Source organism: Hippocampus bargibanti, linkage group LG07, assembly GCF_051943395.1.
Source record: "Hippocampus bargibanti isolate YZ-2025 linkage group LG07, ASM5194339v1, whole genome shotgun sequence".
NCBI classification, from domain to species: Eukaryota; Metazoa; Chordata; class Actinopteri; order Syngnathiformes; family Syngnathidae; genus Hippocampus; species Hippocampus bargibanti.
Window position 1 is genome coordinate 16037446 of NC_142740.1, and position 18487 is coordinate 16055932.

Genomic DNA, 18487 nt, shown 5'->3' on the forward strand with positions numbered 1-18487 from the left:
GCAGGGAGAGCGAAGTGATGACAGCTCAGGGCTCTTGTTCAACAGCAGCACCTCAGCTTGCTCTCGAGACATGTAAGCTGCCCAACACGTTGAGCTGTCCGTTTTCACATTTCACTTTCATCTTCACCCAGCTAGCTTCCATTCAGAATGGGGCTCTGACACACCTAAGCGAGAAGCCTGCCTCCTTTAATCAATACATTCGGAACACGGCAAAGTGGGTGCTAAATAAAGCAAGCAAATCGTTCGGCCTCTGCGTCTGCCGTGGTGCTCTCTCGGATTGTGCTACATCACGGAATTCCTATTGAAGGAGAACATATTAACAAGTGACCTGCCCCCCCAAACCAATACTTGTGTATTGACTATCTATCTATCTATCTATCTATCTATCTATCTATCTATCTATCTATCTATCTGTCCATCCGTCCATCTATCTATCTATCTATCTATCTATCTATCTATCTATCTATCTACATCCATCACAGTGACGTGCGGTGAGGTTCATGGCTGGTGAGGCACTGACGTCATCGATGACGTCACCGCTCGTCTCTACTTAGTATTTGAACGGTAAATTCAGCGATTTTGAAAAAAATCCTAAAACGGTGAAGTTAAATGGACAAGAACTTTAAAGTACCAATCACTAAATACATCTGTTTAATTAATTTTTTTCATTTGATATTTCCATGACAGCTTTCCATGATGACAGGTGAGGCACTGCCTCACCTGCCTCCACTGACTGCACGTCACTGATCCATCGTTCTCTCCATCTCTACATCCATCCATCCCTGCTGACTTTCTAAAGTGTATAACAAATCCTGACCACTTGGTGTCGCACAAGAGCGTCTAAAATCGCTGAACTGCATATCATTTCCACAATTCTGCTCCTGTTCGCCTTCTTCTGTCTGAGCGCGTGTCCGTGTGTGTGTCCGTATCCGCGTCCGTGTGTGTATGCCTGTGTCTGCGTGTGCTTGTGTGTGTGCACGCGCGCCGTATCGAAAGTCAGCTTGATTTCCAGCTGAGTTCCTGCTCTCTGTCGCACAGTGTGCGCGTGTTCGTGTGCGCATGAGTCTACGTGTGCGCGTGTCTGCGTATGTGTGTGTGTGTGTGTTGTCATTATTATCCACTCTGCTCCCAGCTCGAGAATGGCCAGATTCACTCAGACTGAAACAAGAAGGCAGCAGCAGCAGCAGCAGCAGCATCCTCCTCCTCTTCTTCTTCCTCCTCCTCCTCCTGAGCAGCATCCCGTTCCACACTCCTCCAGCCTGCTCCTGAGTGGACCGAGCCCGTCACCACTGCTCCTGATCCCGCACCACCAGTACCACCAGTACGTCCAAATCCAACTGTCCAAACCCATGAACGGCTCGGAACCCATTTCACTTCATCTGGAGAGCGGCGCCATGAAGGACCAGGATGCCATTAAGCTGTTTATCGGGCAGATTCCGCGCAACTTGGAAGAGAAAGACCTGAAGCCCCTCTTTGAACAGTTTGGGAAGATCCACGAATTGACAGTTCTGAAGGACCGCTACACCGGCATGCACAAAGGTACCACGGTTGACTCTCCGGCGCATTGTGAACATTAATTGTCATTTCAAAAGCGCGTTTATATCACTTTTATGCAATTACTAAGCAGATGTTTCTGTTTTCTTACCCTATGCTGCGCGTTACACACCGTTTGCACAATTTAAGCACATGTACTTTCCGCTTTCGTGTCGCTTTCATTTATTTCTTTTATATCTGTTTGAGAGCGATGAGTGGTGTTATTTTATTGCCCACCCCATCGCATGCCCCCCTCATAACCAACCCTCCCCCAAACACCCCTTTGAACACACTCTTAAGTGGGGCAGAGGCGCTTGGAAAGGATACATTTTTAAAGAGCCAGTGCCATCTTTTCATCATTTATTCATCCATTTACGTTCGTTAATATCATCCAGCTTGCCATAGAGATATACAGATATATCAAGAGGGATGCTAAAATCAGTTCAGAGGTATATTGTATGAAGAGGGGTGCCCTCCACCCCTCAAAGTGTGACAACATGACTAATGCCTCCATGGAGAATGGACCCCCCCCCCGCACCCCCCTCACCATGCTGCCGATGCCGGAGTGGGAGGCAGCATGGGTGTAAATCTATCTGCTCTACGCTGCATACACTTGACAACTTCCACCTTCCGTAATGAAGTTGGTTACCAAGAGTAGGCCCAGGCGTGTAAATCCCCAACACGGGGCTTTGAGTGTCATTTCTTTAAATGGTTTAACCCCTCCCTCCTTTTGAACGCCATCACAGCATGGTGGATGTCGTCTTCTCCATCACCATGACCATAATCAGCATTTATTTGAAGCGGAAACGTTACAAAAGTGAATTTAATATTCAAACCTGGAAAATAATGACACTAGAGACTTGATTAAATTATTCTGTTATTTACTCAACTTTAAATGGGCTTGCCCTTTAACTCATTCACTGCCAGACGTGCAAAAATGTGTCCACTCATTTGTCACTGTGACTCGAATTCCAGGACCCACAGAATACTGAGTTTTAGGACTACATAAACATTCAATACAGTGTGAGAAAACTTAGACACTCTTCTTTCATCAGAAAAAAAGTTAATTCCTAAATTTTATGGGTCTGCCGTTATATGAGCGTGAAATGAGAGTGGCTGTCCAAACTACAATGCAATAATACATACATATTGGTTTATATAACGCTTTAACAACAGCTGAAGCTGGAACAAAGCGTGGACATGGAAAAAAGGGAAATGATACCCCTCATGGAAAAGAAAAAAACATTGCCAGAGGCCATAGCCAGTGCTATATCGGCACCCAAGCATAAAAAATAAAAATCAGTAATGGTGCTCTACGTCTTATTTTCAATTCCCAAATACATTTGTGAATGGAACTGAATGAGTTAACTTGGACACATTATTTTTTAAATGACACTCTTACTGATGTGATGGAATTGAAATAGGAAATTGAAAAATGGCCAAAAAGGCAAATTTAGTAATTCCCACACTGCCACATGACCAAATCCAAGGCAAAAGCCAAATGGTAGCAGACACCATTTCCAAGCCTCATACCTCATTAAGTTCTTAGATGACACGAGGACCTTGTCCTGAATTTGCTATTCCACACACATGCACTCATACACTTTTCATTTATTCATTCATCGGCATGTGATTGCAGGCTCGCGTGTGTGCAAACACGTACTGAAGTGTCATTGCCCCGCGTTGCGTAATGATTGCACTATTTAGCTGTCGAGTGATTGTGGCTCCATTGCCAGCGAACTTCAGCTTCTTAAGTGTGATTGGATGGAGTGGGGGGGAGTTGGGAGGGGTGAAATGGAACTTTGAAAGGCAAACCGCTAAAGGTTGGGCAATATATGGAGAGGTCATTATGTTGTATTGTTTTCGACATCTAACAGTTTATATTAACAATGTCACTGTTAATTAGATTCTGAAATTTTTAATGAAGTTGTGAACCTTATAGTACCTGAATTTGTACCATCTCACCGAAAACACTTGAGAAGCATTCTAAGGGAATACTTACTTTTACTTCAAGTAATTATTTGGAGAACTATTTTTTATGTTTGAATAAGTCATATTATTTCTATGTACTTGTACTTACAGTAACTGCGGGGTTTGGCTACTCTGTCCATCACTGGCTCGATACAATTGTTTTGGATTACAAGGGCACGTTTATTTAGTAGAAACGGGACAACAGATGCTGTGCTTGTCACGAGACCTTCTGTACTAGTGCACTTTACTCTTTGCAAGTTCTTATCTGCACCTAGAAAGAATGCGAGAAAGAAAACTTTTGGCATTTCTCAGAGTTTAATGCAATAATGTGGCATAACCGCAGCCACTAAAAATGGTTGTAATTTGTTGAAAAGGAATGTCTTTCTACCTCTGAAGCCACTTTCACCTCATACAATTAGATTCGGAAGGCGAGTAAATGAATCACAAATAGGCCTACAGCAAAGCTTCAATAGCCTATGGTCGAAAGGACTCAGGATTCAGGCCATTTTGGTTTGAAGCCACAATTTCAGGCACATTTTTATCATTTGTAAAGACGGAAACAGATGAACCCGAGGCATTTTGTCTGGCTGCTACGAAAGGAGAACCACATATGCCAGGCAGATAGGCAATGATAATGTTGGCGCAGCAGTTCAGCAAAATGTTGATGACAACAATGAAACCTGGAATTCTAATCACTCAAATATTCACAAGGGCAGAGACAGAAGAAAATATTTTGTGTGAGATGAAAAATGAAACTTCAAATGAGACAGCAAACATAAAAATCAAGGATTTGACACACCTAGCCAGATTTGACTAATTAAAAAAAATACAAATGTGTCTGACTAATACTACTTCATCTGACATCTTTCATATCGCTGCACATTCATATAATTTCATGAAAAATATGTTGTCTTAAAGCCATTGGTGGCTGTATCATATCCCATGGGTTTCATACTAAACACTACCTAGCTTGTGCATTAACAGTCCTCCACATTACAGTGTGGCTAAATAACAATAATAATAATAATAATAATACATTTGATGTATAAGGGTCTTTCAAAACTCTCAAGGTTTTCTGTAAATTGGGGCATTTGGAAGACCTGAATTTTGGGGTTGAAAGCATCGCTTGACAGCTAACAGCATGCTAGCGGTAGTTGACGTTCTAATAATAACTACATATTTAATATACAATAGTGGAGGACGGATGACTCAATGCCAAGTGACAAAATGCATCACTTGTCACAATTTCTGCAATGTCCCACAGCAACAAATACATACATCAATCAGTATACTTTACTGAAATTGCGGGGGAAAAAAACACAATATGCCACAATTCAGTCTGGTATAGTTCTCAGTCTTATTGTGCTTTCAGCAATGCTTTTTAAATAGGGAAGGGTGTGGGTCCATGGTGACCAGACATTGTATAAAGTGTATAAGGCAGACCCGCAAGATGATCCTGCGCCTTATACACAGGTGCGCCTTATACGTGAAGTAATATTGAGCCACAACAAGTCTCCCAACTGCTATCAGCAGCCAGCGACTCCGTTTCCTCCTGTAGAAGAAGTAGTGGGTAACCCCTACCTCTACTGTTGCGCCTTATAATGTGGTGTGCCTTATATTTGGAAAACCTTTATATATTCATATATTATATTTGGAAAACCTTTTTCATTCATTGAAGGTGCACCTCACAGCCCAGTGCGCTTTATGTATGGAAAAAGTTTGAAAATACACCAGTCAGTTAGGGTGCGCCTCATAGTCTGCTGCACCTTATACAGCGGAAAGTATGGTATTTGCTTGTATTTTTCTGGCCTTAAAGGCATGTCCCAAAAATATTGTCTGAGAATAAACCGATCCGTGGGGAAAAGAAGGTTGGAGGCTGCTGCTTCACATGATCTTTAAATGTTTACTCTTGATTATGTTATCTTGATGTACGTAATACCATATTTGGATAGTCTAATCACAAGGCCAATGGATGGTTGCTCCAATTGAAGTTAATCCTGCACAAGAAGGTCTCTCTAAATGCAAATCAAAGTGACTTTCTATTCTGTGACAGGCTAATTAGGTTTGTTTAAGCAATTTAGCAGCTGACAATTCCTCACGTAACTAATGATACACAGCCAATCTCTCAGGTCGCTGTCCATCTTTTACATTGTGCTTTTGTGCAGCAAATGATGGTATTATGCAAAATGGATTATACTGTATGGATCCTGATGGAAATAAAGGATATAACCCCTCAGGACACACACACACACACACACACACACACACACACACACACACACACACACACACACACACACACACACACACACACACACACACACAGACACACACACGCGCAAACACACGCACGCACACACACACACACACATACACGCATCAGCAATTTGCAGTAGTTGTGCACTTCTGATTGCAATTTGGTCCAACTTGTCCTTTTGTCTGTGATTTCCTTGCGTGTATTTTGCCCGTGGTAATCCGCGAGGGAGAACATGGAATTAGTTTGTAAAGCGTGATAATAATGCATGGCCATAATAAATCGACTCGGGAGGATTAGCAAATGTGCATTGTCTGAAGCGGCGCTCCCTTGGGTGTTCAGCCGGTTGCCTCCCTAAACAGTGGCTGCCTCTGCCAATTAAATATTCCGTCTAGTCTGCCTCCTCCTCCTCCAATGATTAATTCTGCCCACGATGTCCGAGGCCTGCCAATTATTGTTGCCCAATTGGTATTAATAGGTAAATGGTTTCCCCGTGTAGAATACATCATAGATGGAAAAAAACCCATCTCCCTTCGGCTCCAATTATAATTGTCGAAGTGTAGTGGATGTCCATATGCTAAATATGTGAGCTTAATTACGATAAACAAGCATGTATACAAGGGGTGTAGCAAAAAACATTTTAAAACAGAACATGTTTTTTTTAATTGAAAGATTGAATCAAAAAACTAATTGTTGTTTGAAATCCTGTATATTGAAATACATATACATACATATATATATATATATATATATATATATATATATATATATATATATATATATATATATATATATATATATATATATATATATCCTGGCCTCTGATAGAGGACCCGAGCTAAAATGGGGGACAGACACCACCCATGGTGGGTGAGACGCGGATTTTTTTATTATATATATATATATATATATATATATATATATATATATATATATATATATATATATATATATAGAGAGAGAGAGAGAGAGAGAGAGAGAGAGAGAATGTACAATTATCACAACAGCCTGAAGAGGAAATCATACATGTTTGCAATCGATTAAAGAATTGTATGTGCCATTTTGAGGCAACATTGGGATATATATATATATATATATAAAATAAATCCTCGTCTCACCCCTCATGGGTGGTGTCTGTCCCCCATTTTAGCTCGGGTCCAGGAAGCTTGAGGGTTCTGCGCAGTATCCGTGCTGTTCCCAGCACTGCGCTTTTCTGGACCGAGATATCCGATGTTGTTCCCGGGATCTGTTGCAACCACTCGTCGAGTTTGGGGGTCACTGCCCCGAGTGCTCCGACCACCACAGGCACGACTGTCACCTTTACCTTCCAGGCTCTCTCCAGCTCCTCTCTGAGCCCTTGGTATTTCTCGATTTTCTCATGTTCCTTCTTTCTGATGTTTCCATCACGCGGGACCGCTACATCCACGACAACGGCTTTCCTTTGCCCTTGATCTATGACCACTATCTGGTTGGTTGGCCATTACCATCTTGTCGGTCTGTATCTGGAAGTCCCACAGGATCTTTGCTCGGTGATTCTCTACTACCTTTGGAGGTGCTTCCCATTTTGACCTTGGGGTTTCCAGTCCATACTCCGTACAGATGTTTCGGTAGACTATGCCAGCCACCTGGTTATGGCGCTCCATGTAGGCTTTCCCTGCCAGCATCTTACACCCTGCAGTTTTGTGTTGGATTTTCTCAGGTACCTCTTTGCACAACCTACACCTTGGGTCTTCCCTGGTGTGGTATATCCCTGCCTCTATGGCCCTGGTGTTCAGGGCCTGCTCTTGAGCAGCCAGGATGAGTGCCTCTGTGCTGTCCTTTAGGCCAGCCCCCTCTAGCCACTGATAGGACTTCTTGAGATCAGCCGCTTCTGTTATGGTTCGGTGGTACATACCGTGTAGGGGCTTTTCCTCCCATGATTCTCCCTCTTCCAGCACCTCATCCTCTGTTCCCCATTGTCTGAGACATTCTCTGAGTACATTATCCGTTGTAGCCTTCTCTTTGATGTATTCATGGAGCTTGGATGTTTCATCCTGGACAGTGGCTCTCACACTCACTAGTCCCCGGCCTCCTTCCTTACGGCTTGTGTACAGTCTCAGGGTGCTGGACTTGGGATGAAACCCTCCATGCATGGTGAGGAGTTTTCGGGTCTTGATATCCGTGGTCTGAATCTCTTCCTTTGGCCACCTTATTATTGCTGCAGGGTATCTGATCACTGACAGGGCATAGCTGTTTATTGCCCGGGTCTTGTTCTTGCCATTGAGCTGGCTTGTGAGGACTTGCCTCACCCGCTGGAGGTATTTGTTCGTAGCCGCTTTCCTTGTTGCTCGTTTGAGGTTGCCATTGGCCTGTGGTATACCAAGGTACTTGCAGCTGTTTCCAATATCTGCTATTGTTCCTTCCTTCAGGCAGTGAGACCCCTTCACTGTGGACTACCTTGCCCCTCTTAGTAACCATCTGACTACATTTCTCCAGCCCGAATGACATCCCGATATCACTGCTGTAGATCCTGGTTGTGTGGATCAGGTAGTCTATGTCCCTATCGCTGTTAGCATACAGCTTTATGTCATCCATGTAGAGGAGGTGACTGATCGATGCTCCATTTCTGAGGCGGTATCCATAGCCTGTCTTGGCGATTATCTGGCTGAGGGGGTTCAGTCCGATGCAGAACAGCAGTGGGGAGAGTGCATCACCTTGGTATGTGCCACGTTTGACGGACACTTGCGTTAGTGGCTTGCCATTGGCTTCAAGTGTGGTTTTCCTCATCCTCATCGTGTTTGCAACGAAGGCTCTCAGGGTCCTGTTTACCCTTATACAACTTCAAGCATTCAGTGATCCATGTGTGTGGCATCGAGTCATATGCTTTCTTGTAATCAATCCAGGCTGTGCACAGGGTGGTATGTCAGGGCCTGCAGTCTTGTGCGACTGTTCTGTCAACCAGCAGCTGATGTTTGGCACCTGTAGTATCTCTACCAATGAATTTATGTGCACAACATGAGCTTCCATGTTGTGGATAGACAGGTTGTTGGCCGATAGTTGGAAGGAAATGCACCCTTTGAGCAATCCTTCATGATCAGCATTGTTCGCCCTTCGGTTAGCCTCCAGGACCTTGAGGGTTCTGCGCAGTATCCGTGCTGTTCCCAGCACTGCGCTTTTCTGGACCGAGATATCCGATGTTGTTCCCGGGATCTGTTGCAACCACTCGTCGAGTTTGGGGGTCACTGCCCCGAGTGCTCCGACCACCACAGGCACGACTGTCACCTTTACCTTCCAGGCTCTCTCCAGCTCCTCTCTGAGCCCTTGGTATTTCTCGATTTTCTCATGTTCCTTCTTTCTGATGTTTCCATCACGCGGGACCGCTACATCCACGACAACGGCTTTCCTTTGCCCTTGATCTATGACCACTATCTGGTTGGTTGGCCATTACCATCTTGTCGGTCTGTATCTGGAAGTCCCACAGGATCTTTGCTCGGTGATTCTCTACTACCTTTGGAGGTGCTTCCCATTTTGACCTTGGGGTTTCCAGTCCATACTCCGTACAGATGTTTCGGTAGACTATGCCAGCCACCTGGTTATGGCGCTCCATGTAGGCTTTCCCTGCCAGCATCTTACACCCTGCAGTTATGTGTTGGATTTTCTCAGGTACCTCTTTGCACAACCTACACCTTGGGTCTTCCCTGGTGTGGTATATCCCTGCCTCTATGGCCCTGGTGTTCAGGGCCTGCTCTTGAGCAGCCAGGATGAGTGCCTCTGTGCTGTCCTTTAGGCCAGCCCCCTCTAGCCACTGATAGGACTTCTTGAGATCAGCCGCTTCTGTTATGGTTCGGTGGTACATACCGTGTAGGGGCTTTTCCTCCCATGATTCTCCCTCTTCCAGCACCTCATCCTCTGTTCCCCATTGTCTGAGACATTCTCTGAGTACATTATCCGTTGTAGCCTTCTCTTTGATGTATTCATGGAGCTTGGATGTTTCATCCTGGACAGTGGCTCTCACACTCACTAGTCCCCGGCCTCCTTCCTTACGGCTTGTGTACAGTCTCAGGGTGCTGGACTTGGGATGAAACCCTCCATGCATGGTGAGGAGTTTTCGGGTCTTGATATCCGTGGTCTGAATCTCTTCCTTTGGCCACCTTATTATTGCTGCAGGGTATCTGATCACTGACAGGGCATAGCTGTTTATTGCCCGGGTCTTGTTCTTGCCATTGAGCTGGCTTGTGAGGACTTGCCTCACCCGCTGGAGGTATTTGTTCGTAGCCGCTTTCCTTGTTGCTCGTTTGAGGTTGCCATTGGCCTGTGGTATACCAAGGTACTTGCAGCTGTTTCCAATATCTGCTATTGTTCCTTCCTTCAGGCAGTGAGACCCCTTCACTGTGGACTACCTTGCCCCTCTTAGTCACCATCTGACTACATTTCTCCAGCCCGAATGACATCCCGATATCACTGCTGTAGATCCTGGTTGTGTGGATCAGGTAGTCTATGTCCCTATCGCTGTTAGCATACAGCTTTATGTCATCCATGTAGAGGAGGTGACTGATCGATGCTCCATTTCTGAGGCGGTATCCATAGCCTGTCTTGGCGATTATCTGGCTGAGGGGGTTCAGTCCGATGCAGAACAGCAGTGGGGAGAGTGCATCACCTTGGTATGTGCCACGTTTGACGGACACTTGCGTTAGTGGCTTGCCATTGGCTTCAAGTGTGGTTTTCCTCATCCTCATCGTTTATGCAACGAAGGCTCTCAGGGTCCTGTTTACCCTTATACAACTTCAAGCATTCAGTGATCCATGTGTGTGGCATCGAGTCATATGCTTTCTTGTAATCAATCCAGGCTGTGCACAGGGTGGTATGTCAGGGCCTGCAGTCTTGTGCGACTGTTCTGTCAACCAGCAGCTGATGTTTGGCACCTGTAGTATCTCTACCAATGAATTTATGTGCACAACATGAGCTTCCATGTTGTGGATAGACAGGTTGTTGGCCGATAGTTGGAAGGAAATGCACCCTTTGAGCAATCCTTCATGATCAGCATTGTTCGCCCTTCGGTTAGCCTTCCTGGGTGAGTCCCATCCATCAGCAACTGGTTCATTTGTGCTGCTCGGCGCTCGTGGAGAGCTGTGAGTTTCTTTAGCCAGTAGGTGTGGACCGTCCAGTTTTTCATACCTGAGACTCTTTCTTGTATATCTGCCGCTGTGATGGTAACTGGGTTCTCTTCAGGGAGGTTGCTGTGCTCCTCTTTCAGAGTCACCAGCCATTGTGCATTGCTGTTATGTGCGACCTCCTTCTCCCATATGCCTATCCAGTATCTTTCAGTTTTCAGAACCCTGCCACTGAGCGTACACTTTCGCAGGTTGTGTTGCGAACAGCCTGTTGATTCTCTTGGCTTCATTGTCTTTCGTGTACCTCTTTAGGCGACAGGACAAGGCCTGGAGCCTTTGTTTCAGGTATGGTTATCTGCATGTACCTCTTGGGTATTGGACTTTTATTCACACCTCTCTGGGTCTCCGTCAATTGACTCACATCTTTCCGAGCCGCCTTGATCTTAGCCTCCAACCGTCTTTTCCATGGTGGGTAATGAATCTCATGGTTGCTCTTGTAGCCAAGCATCTCTAGGATCACTGATGCTGAAGCGTATATCAGCTCATTGGTTTCCGTGATCGTTCCGGTCCTGATCGTTCTCAGTGCTGCATTCACAGTTTCCATGAGACTTTCAGGTGGTACTTCACATAACCGTTGTAATCGGTTTCTTGGGTGCCCAGTTTTCATTCTTGCCATGATCTTATTTCTCAGGTCAGTTGCTGCTTCACTGAGCACTGAGCTACTAGTTGTTTCGTGGTCAACTGTGACTGTGGGTTTCGAAGTAACGATTCAGCCCCCATTCTCCGCATGTAACCCCTCTGACTAGGGTTGCTTGAGTAGTAGCATTCCAACAGAGCCATTTTATCGCATCTCGTCCATCTCCGCTTTGTTGCAGTAGCCCATTTTTCATCAAGGTGCTCTGGATCCCCAGCACCTGACGCAGACCTTGTTTGACCGGGCGACGTCTGAGCCGGCATGTCATTCGATTTATTGTCTCTCAGCATTGTATGAGGTAGGCATTAGCGTGAAGGGTCTCAACTGAGCAATCCAGCCGCTTATATATATATATATATATATATATATATATATATATATATATATATATATATATATATATATATATATATATATATATAGGGGCGGCCCGGTAGTCGAGTGGTTAGCACACCGACTGCACAGTGCAGAGGCCGCCGGTTCGCGTCCCGGTCCGGCCTCCCTGTGTGGAGCTTGCATGCTCTCCCCGGACCCGCGTGGGTTTTCTCCGGGTCCTCCGGTTTCCTCCTACACTCCAAAAACATGCATGGCAGGCAGATTGACCACTCCAAATTGTCCCTAGGTGTGAGTGTGAGAGTGACTGTTGTATGTCTTTGTGTGCCCTGCGATTGGCTGGCAACCAATTCAGGGTGTCCCCCGCCTCGTGCCCGAAGACAGCTGAGATAGGCTCCATATATATATATGGCACATTTATATTCATGAAGTTCATTCAAATAAAAAAATAAGGCTAATATAAAGTGACTCATTCATTGCCCGATGTCCAAAAATGTGTCCACCCCAGCTCCAGGGTTTTTGTCATTGTCACTTGAATTCCAGGACCGACAGCATATTGAGTTTTATGACGAAATAAACATTCAATGCAGCGTTAGAAACCTTCGACTCTCTTCTTTCATCAGAAAAAAAGGGTTAATTCCTAAACTATATGGGTCTGGAGTTGAAATGAGGAAAGCTGTGCAAAATACAATGCAATACATACATACATATTGCTTTAACAACAGCTGAAGCTGGAACAAACCGCTAACATGGAAAAAATCGAAATGCTGCCCCCATGTGGAAAAAAAACATTGCCAGAGGCCATGGCCAGCGTTGTATCGGCACATATGCATGAAAAAATAAAACCCGAAGAAATTCAGGAATGGTGCTCTACGTCATATTTTCAATCCCTGAATACATTTGTGAATGGCAGTGAATGAGTTAATTTTATATATAAATTCGACCGTAGTTTGAAGTTGTAATACCATCAATTACCACTAGAAACCACACATGTCTTAGTTGTGCTTACTGCATCTCATTGTGCCAAATATGCATATTATTGCATGCGTGCAAATACAGTAAAGTCTCGTTATATCGATATTCAAGGGAATCCGAAAAAATATCGATATAACCGGGACTATCGATATATCCGAGCCTGTTTGCATGTAATTTTCTCCGTGCGTGCATAGAAATAGTATCGATATAACCGGGACTATCGTTATATCCGATATCGATATAACGAGACTTTACTGTATTGTGTCCATTCATTCCGTATTTTTTATTTTCACTAGGGCCATGGGCATATTTTGTCCATATTTAATAGATTATTTTTGTCATACATCTGGTGCTGAAGTATGTGGTCCTTTATGACCGCCTCCAGTGGCACTGATGAAAAATTGAGGCCCCCTCTAGCATTTAAATTGCCCATTCCTTAACTAGTTAGTGGGTCACAAAGGCAGACAGGCAGTTCGGATGGCAGACAGATCGACAGTCAGGATGGAAGATGAGCAAAAAGGCTTGATAGGTCTAAGGGGTAATAATTAGAAGACGAAAACGTGAGACAATAAGAAAACCTGCTTGGAGACAGAAAGACAGGTAAGAAGCCATGGTGGCAGATAGGTAAACAGGCATGAGAGCAGATAGACCGGCCAGGAGAGAAAAATCAGGAGCTCTCGGGAATGAAAGGTCAGGTGGGATAGGAAAGCTACAGACAGGAAGCTATACAGGCGTTGGGGTAGACAGGTTGACAAACAGAGTTAGATAAAGTAGGTAACGAGACAGAGACATGCAGCAGGAAGGACGGCATATAGGCAGATAGAAGGCAGATCGGCACAAGGTTTTTCTGAAAGGGAGACAAATGGCAAACTACTCTACTCGATGAGTGATAAGACAGACTGGCAGTTAGGCAGATAAGCGGGCACGTGTGCAGACCGGAGGACGAACAAACAGGAAAGGACAGCAGGTGGGACGCTTGGCTAGTGCGCAGGCAGACAGGCTTAAGGTTATTTATATATCGTTGCGAGTGACCCAAAGTTCACTGTCAAACATAAAACAAAGACAATAACACAATGGGTAGTTGCATGTGTAGTACTGGATGGAACTGTTCAATAAAAGCCTGCACATCAACTCCTGAATGGCTTGTTTCTGCTTGTCCTCTTGAAGGCAAATCAAATCATCTGTGTTGAGGACCTCATTATGTTCAGCAACGAGCTTCTCGATCTGGATCCACTTCGAGTCCCGTAGGTGCTGGCATAGATTTTATTACAACAAAAGGTGGGAGTCCGATGATTCCACGGACCCGGAATAAAACGCCACAAAAGAAGGCAGGCTGGGGCGATCCGTCCAGCCTATCAAGCTAGGCAAAATAAAATGGCACACTCGCGATCCCGGAAAGCAACAAACTTACGCAATTGTGGCTCACAATCACCTCGGGCAAAGCAAACTCTTGTGCTGGCAAGTCCAAGACACAGCGAGGCGTCGTAATCATGTCACTGGTGAGGTGACAGCGACTCGTTGAAATGTCCCAGTATCAGTGATTAGGGTATCAACATGCACACCTCGTTCGTGTTTCTCAATGATCTCCTTCTTCTCCTCGACTATAATTTTGTTTTGTGTCTTCTTCGGCTGGCGGAGGTCAGGAGCGGCGGCCCCATCCCAGCTGTCAACTCGCAAGTGACAATTTCGGTGTCACGTGAAAGCATTGAGAAAATAACGCCTTTGTGTCAAGATTTTTGTGAAGGATGGTAGCAATGGTGGATGGTACCGGGCTCTTTATTTGTAGTATGGTAGTCGAAAGTTACTCTCAGGAAAGTGACACACAGCGTGGGAAATGTGTCAGGCTGAGATTCACTTGAAAGCCGCGGTGTGCCCCTTTGACGCCACAAACGCACATCTCGTTTGTGTTTTTCAAGTATCTCCTTCTTCTCCTCGACTGTGATTTTGTTTTGTGTCTTCTTTGGCTGAACACGAGCCTGTGGCGGGGTCGTGTGTATTCAGAGAGAGGGGGTGTGGAAAGGTGCACCGGCTGGAGCGCTGTTCGATCGTGTGCTTCCGCGGAAGATCCAAAGATCACTCCGCCAGATCCGAAGACCACTCCGCCAGCCGTGGTGGGTGTGTATTGCGAAAAGTCGTGCGCATGGCAAGGTTTAATTTTCATAAATTTAACGTTCGTAAACCAAAAAAATTCGTAAGGCAAGGTTTTCGTAAACCGAAGCCCCACTGTACGTCACTTCCTTGTGTCGTGTCTCATTGTGACCGACACATTATCCTCATGTAGCTTCCATTGTGAGCAGGCATGTTTGTATTGTTCAATCACTATTAAAGAAAAGCAAACATTGATTATATTAATTATAATGGGAACTGTTTCGGATTTCGACCAAATCTGTTTTCGAACAGGTTTCTAGAACTGATTATGGTAGAAAACCGAGGTTTGACTGTATTACTGTAATTAACTGAGGATTTGTGACTGCCTCCGCATATTTCTGTATTATATTTTCATACGAAGCCACGTGTACAGACAGTCAGATCAAAAGATGGGCTGACATGGAGCCAAGCTGTCAATTAAGCTGGCGGAAAGGAAAGCAAGGCAGGTCCAATGGCCCGAGCGAAGATGACGCGGTATCAATATAAAGCCACGATGGCCGTGGTTGTTTGAATGTATTAGGCAAAGTCAGCAGCGATATTGCCTTAGACTGCAGCCGAGATGGAGCATATGAAATCATAGAATAATCTAATGAAATATTTATTCAAGTTTTTATTCGGTCCCCCTTCTGAAACAGCACGATGGTTAGCGACTTCTCTGTAGGCTGCCACTTTTAATGAATGAAAAAATATATACTAGAAGAAATAAACACGAATGTTTGGAAAGATTCAGAATCATACCTGCATTGTGACAAATGTTGGTATGAAGGTGAATTTCATGTGGAAAATCAATTTTGACATGGCCCGGTGAACGTATGCATGCACACATACAATATTGCTTGTTTTATATAAAATGTCAAGAGTGACATGGATGATACTGTATGCGATGCTACATTATTGCATTCAAGAGCCTGAACTGAAATGAACATTCAATATTGAACAATAAACGGTTATTTGGTGATTGTCATGATTTTTTTGCAAACTTTTGCAGATTTTCATCAAGATCAAACAACAAGGCCAAAACGTGACAGCAACATTTGAAATATCACTCTGCTTAAAACTGTCACAGCTATAATTTTATTGACATCCGGTCCTGTAGGTGGAGGTAGTGCATGATGCAGCATGGATGACACATGCTGGAAAAAACATGTTAACTCATTCACTGCCAGACGTGAAAAATGTGTCCACTCCAGTGCCAGGGCTTTTGTCATTTTCACTCACATTCCAGGGCCCACAGAATATTGAGTTTTAGGACTACATAAACATACATTTAGCTTGTAGTAGACATGCTCGTTCCACCATGACTTCCCTGATCCACTGCTGAAAAGGATGTTTTGATCCTCTCCTCTTTCATCTAGAACTGCTTCAGGTCACAAAGACGCTATAGAAAGTGCTGAAGAATGACCGACTGTGTGTCTTTGTGTTGTTTTTTTAAAACTTTATGTTACTTCCGGGTTGAGTAAAAGCTGCCGCGTGTGGCTGCCGCTGCTCACCCGCAGAAAAAATATCCTGTGACTGTAAAGTGTCCTTGAGAATTTTGAAAGGCGCTTATAAATGAAATGTATTATTATTATTATTATTATTATTATTCATTGCAACATAATAAACCTTAGACGCTCTTCTTTCATCAGAAAAAAGAGTTAATTTCTAAGTTATATGGGTCTGGAGTAATATGCAAGTGGGGCCGGCTGTACAAAAGACAAATGCTGCCCCCTCGTGGAAGGGAAAAAATATTGCCTAAGGTCTGAACAGCGCTTTATCGGCACCCCCCCCCCCCACCCTCACGCAACCAAAACCCGAACAAATTCGGGAATGGCGCTCCACATCATATTTTTAATTCCCAAATAAATTCTGGAATGGCAGTGAATGACTTAATAGCATGCAACATTTTCATTCAAATATGAACATGAGTAATATTACTGCAGTTAACTGATCATTTGTGTCCGTCATCTTTGTATGTAGCATATGTCAATTTGTTTTAAATGTACGTCCATATCGAATAACATAACTGTACTGTTCACGTACAAACCACAGCTTTTCTTGTTTGGTGCTGACTTCTCCTCTTTCTCTTTCGGGTTTTAGCATCACACTTCGTCTCTTAGCCGTTATTGAGATACAGTCTCAAAAATAATTGCCAACGTCACACCAAATGAATCATCTGGTGTGACGTTGGCAATTATGAAGTTGAAAGCATCTTCTGAGATGATGCTTTCAACTTTAACAAAATGTTTTTCCAGAACGATGCCTTTAGACATTGGAGATGAAAACATAATCGCATCTTGTCGCGAAGCATTTGAAAATAACTTTGCCAGTGAATATTTGGCACTGGCAACATGTTCAATAATGATTTTTCCCCCGGCTCATTCATCAGTGTCTTGTGTCACTAGGCCTTTTTGGGAAATTGGCCCGCTTGATGTATTTTTTATGCGACAATCGCGTGCAAAAGAGGAGCCGACTGCAAAACAGTTGGACTCATTTCCCCGCTTCTGCTTTTTTGTCCTTTACAGTGTGTCGAGCAATGCGTGGAAAATAACCTTCTGCGATGTATTCGCAGTGTCTTATTAAAGGACAGCAAATTAATTCCGCCATAGCCGAGATTGTCTTATTTTTGGCGGTTCACTTATCTCATCTGAAGGTGGACTTGGCAGAGGCCCGCCGCATTCCCATTCACGCTCAAAGGTCACCGCTGTTTTCTTTCGTCGACACAGAAGGGAAGCATGTCTGTTTTGCATGGTTGGCCTATCAGAGAGGCCTATTGCCTTTGGAGCGGGAGGGCGATGAGGTGGTGAGGTGCCTTTCCCAGAACAGCGTGAGCTCTTTAATGTCATGTTGGAGCCTGGCTTGATTCATTTCGCAAGATGAAGCAACAAGGGAGAGTGCAGGGATGATTTTAAAGGCAATGTTTGGTGGTATACTTTGAACTCATGCGATAAACCCTTGTGGGGGTAGGGGTTAACACTCTTTTTTGCCAAAAAATGAAGAAACATTCATGGCAGATCAGTCAATGTGGTTGCCAAATGGCTGCTCTTTAGACTTAAATCATAATTGAGAAAAAAAGGTGAGGCATGTAGATTATGTATGCCAGGGGTGTCAAAAATTTTTTTTTGCCGCAGGCAACGTTGTAGGTATGGTTTCCTCTCGAGGGCTGTTATGAATTTGGGGAAACCATTAGAATGCTTCATCTCCTCCGCATATTACATAAACAATGCACAACAAATTGATGAATGACTCGTTTTCAAATCTGAAGTCAAGAATAATGATATTGTGGTTTACATACGACAATTTGAAATTTTGGTTTGGACTATAGCAAGCATTGTGGAACTTGGCATGCCTTATTTGCTTTCACAGGCCGAATAAAATGATGTGATGGGCCAGATTTGGCCCCCGAGCCTCGACTTTGACACCTGTAATGTATGCTAACGGCGGATTCTTCATTCTCATCTCAGTGTGTGTGTGTGTGCGTGTGTCTGTGTGTGCGTGTGTGTGTGTGTG

General features: G+C 44.2%; 1 protein-coding gene across 4 annotated transcripts in view; it reads left to right on the forward strand.

The window, feature by feature from the left end:
• The first annotated feature begins 764 nt into the window (after nt 1-764).
• celf5a (cugbp, Elav-like family member 5a) overlaps nt 765-18487 on the forward strand; it is a 296973-nt gene continuing 279250 nt past the window's right edge. For 3 of the 4 annotated variants that reach the window (XM_088999949.1, XM_088999953.1, XM_088999952.1), the window contains exon 1: nt 765-1539. In XM_088999949.1, coding sequence (XP_088856075.1) covers nt 1140-1539 — 400 coding nt within the window. In that variant the 5' untranslated portion in view covers nt 765-1139. The remainder of the gene's footprint in view (nt 1540-18487) is intronic. The other variant, XM_088999950.1, reaches the window with a different exon arrangement.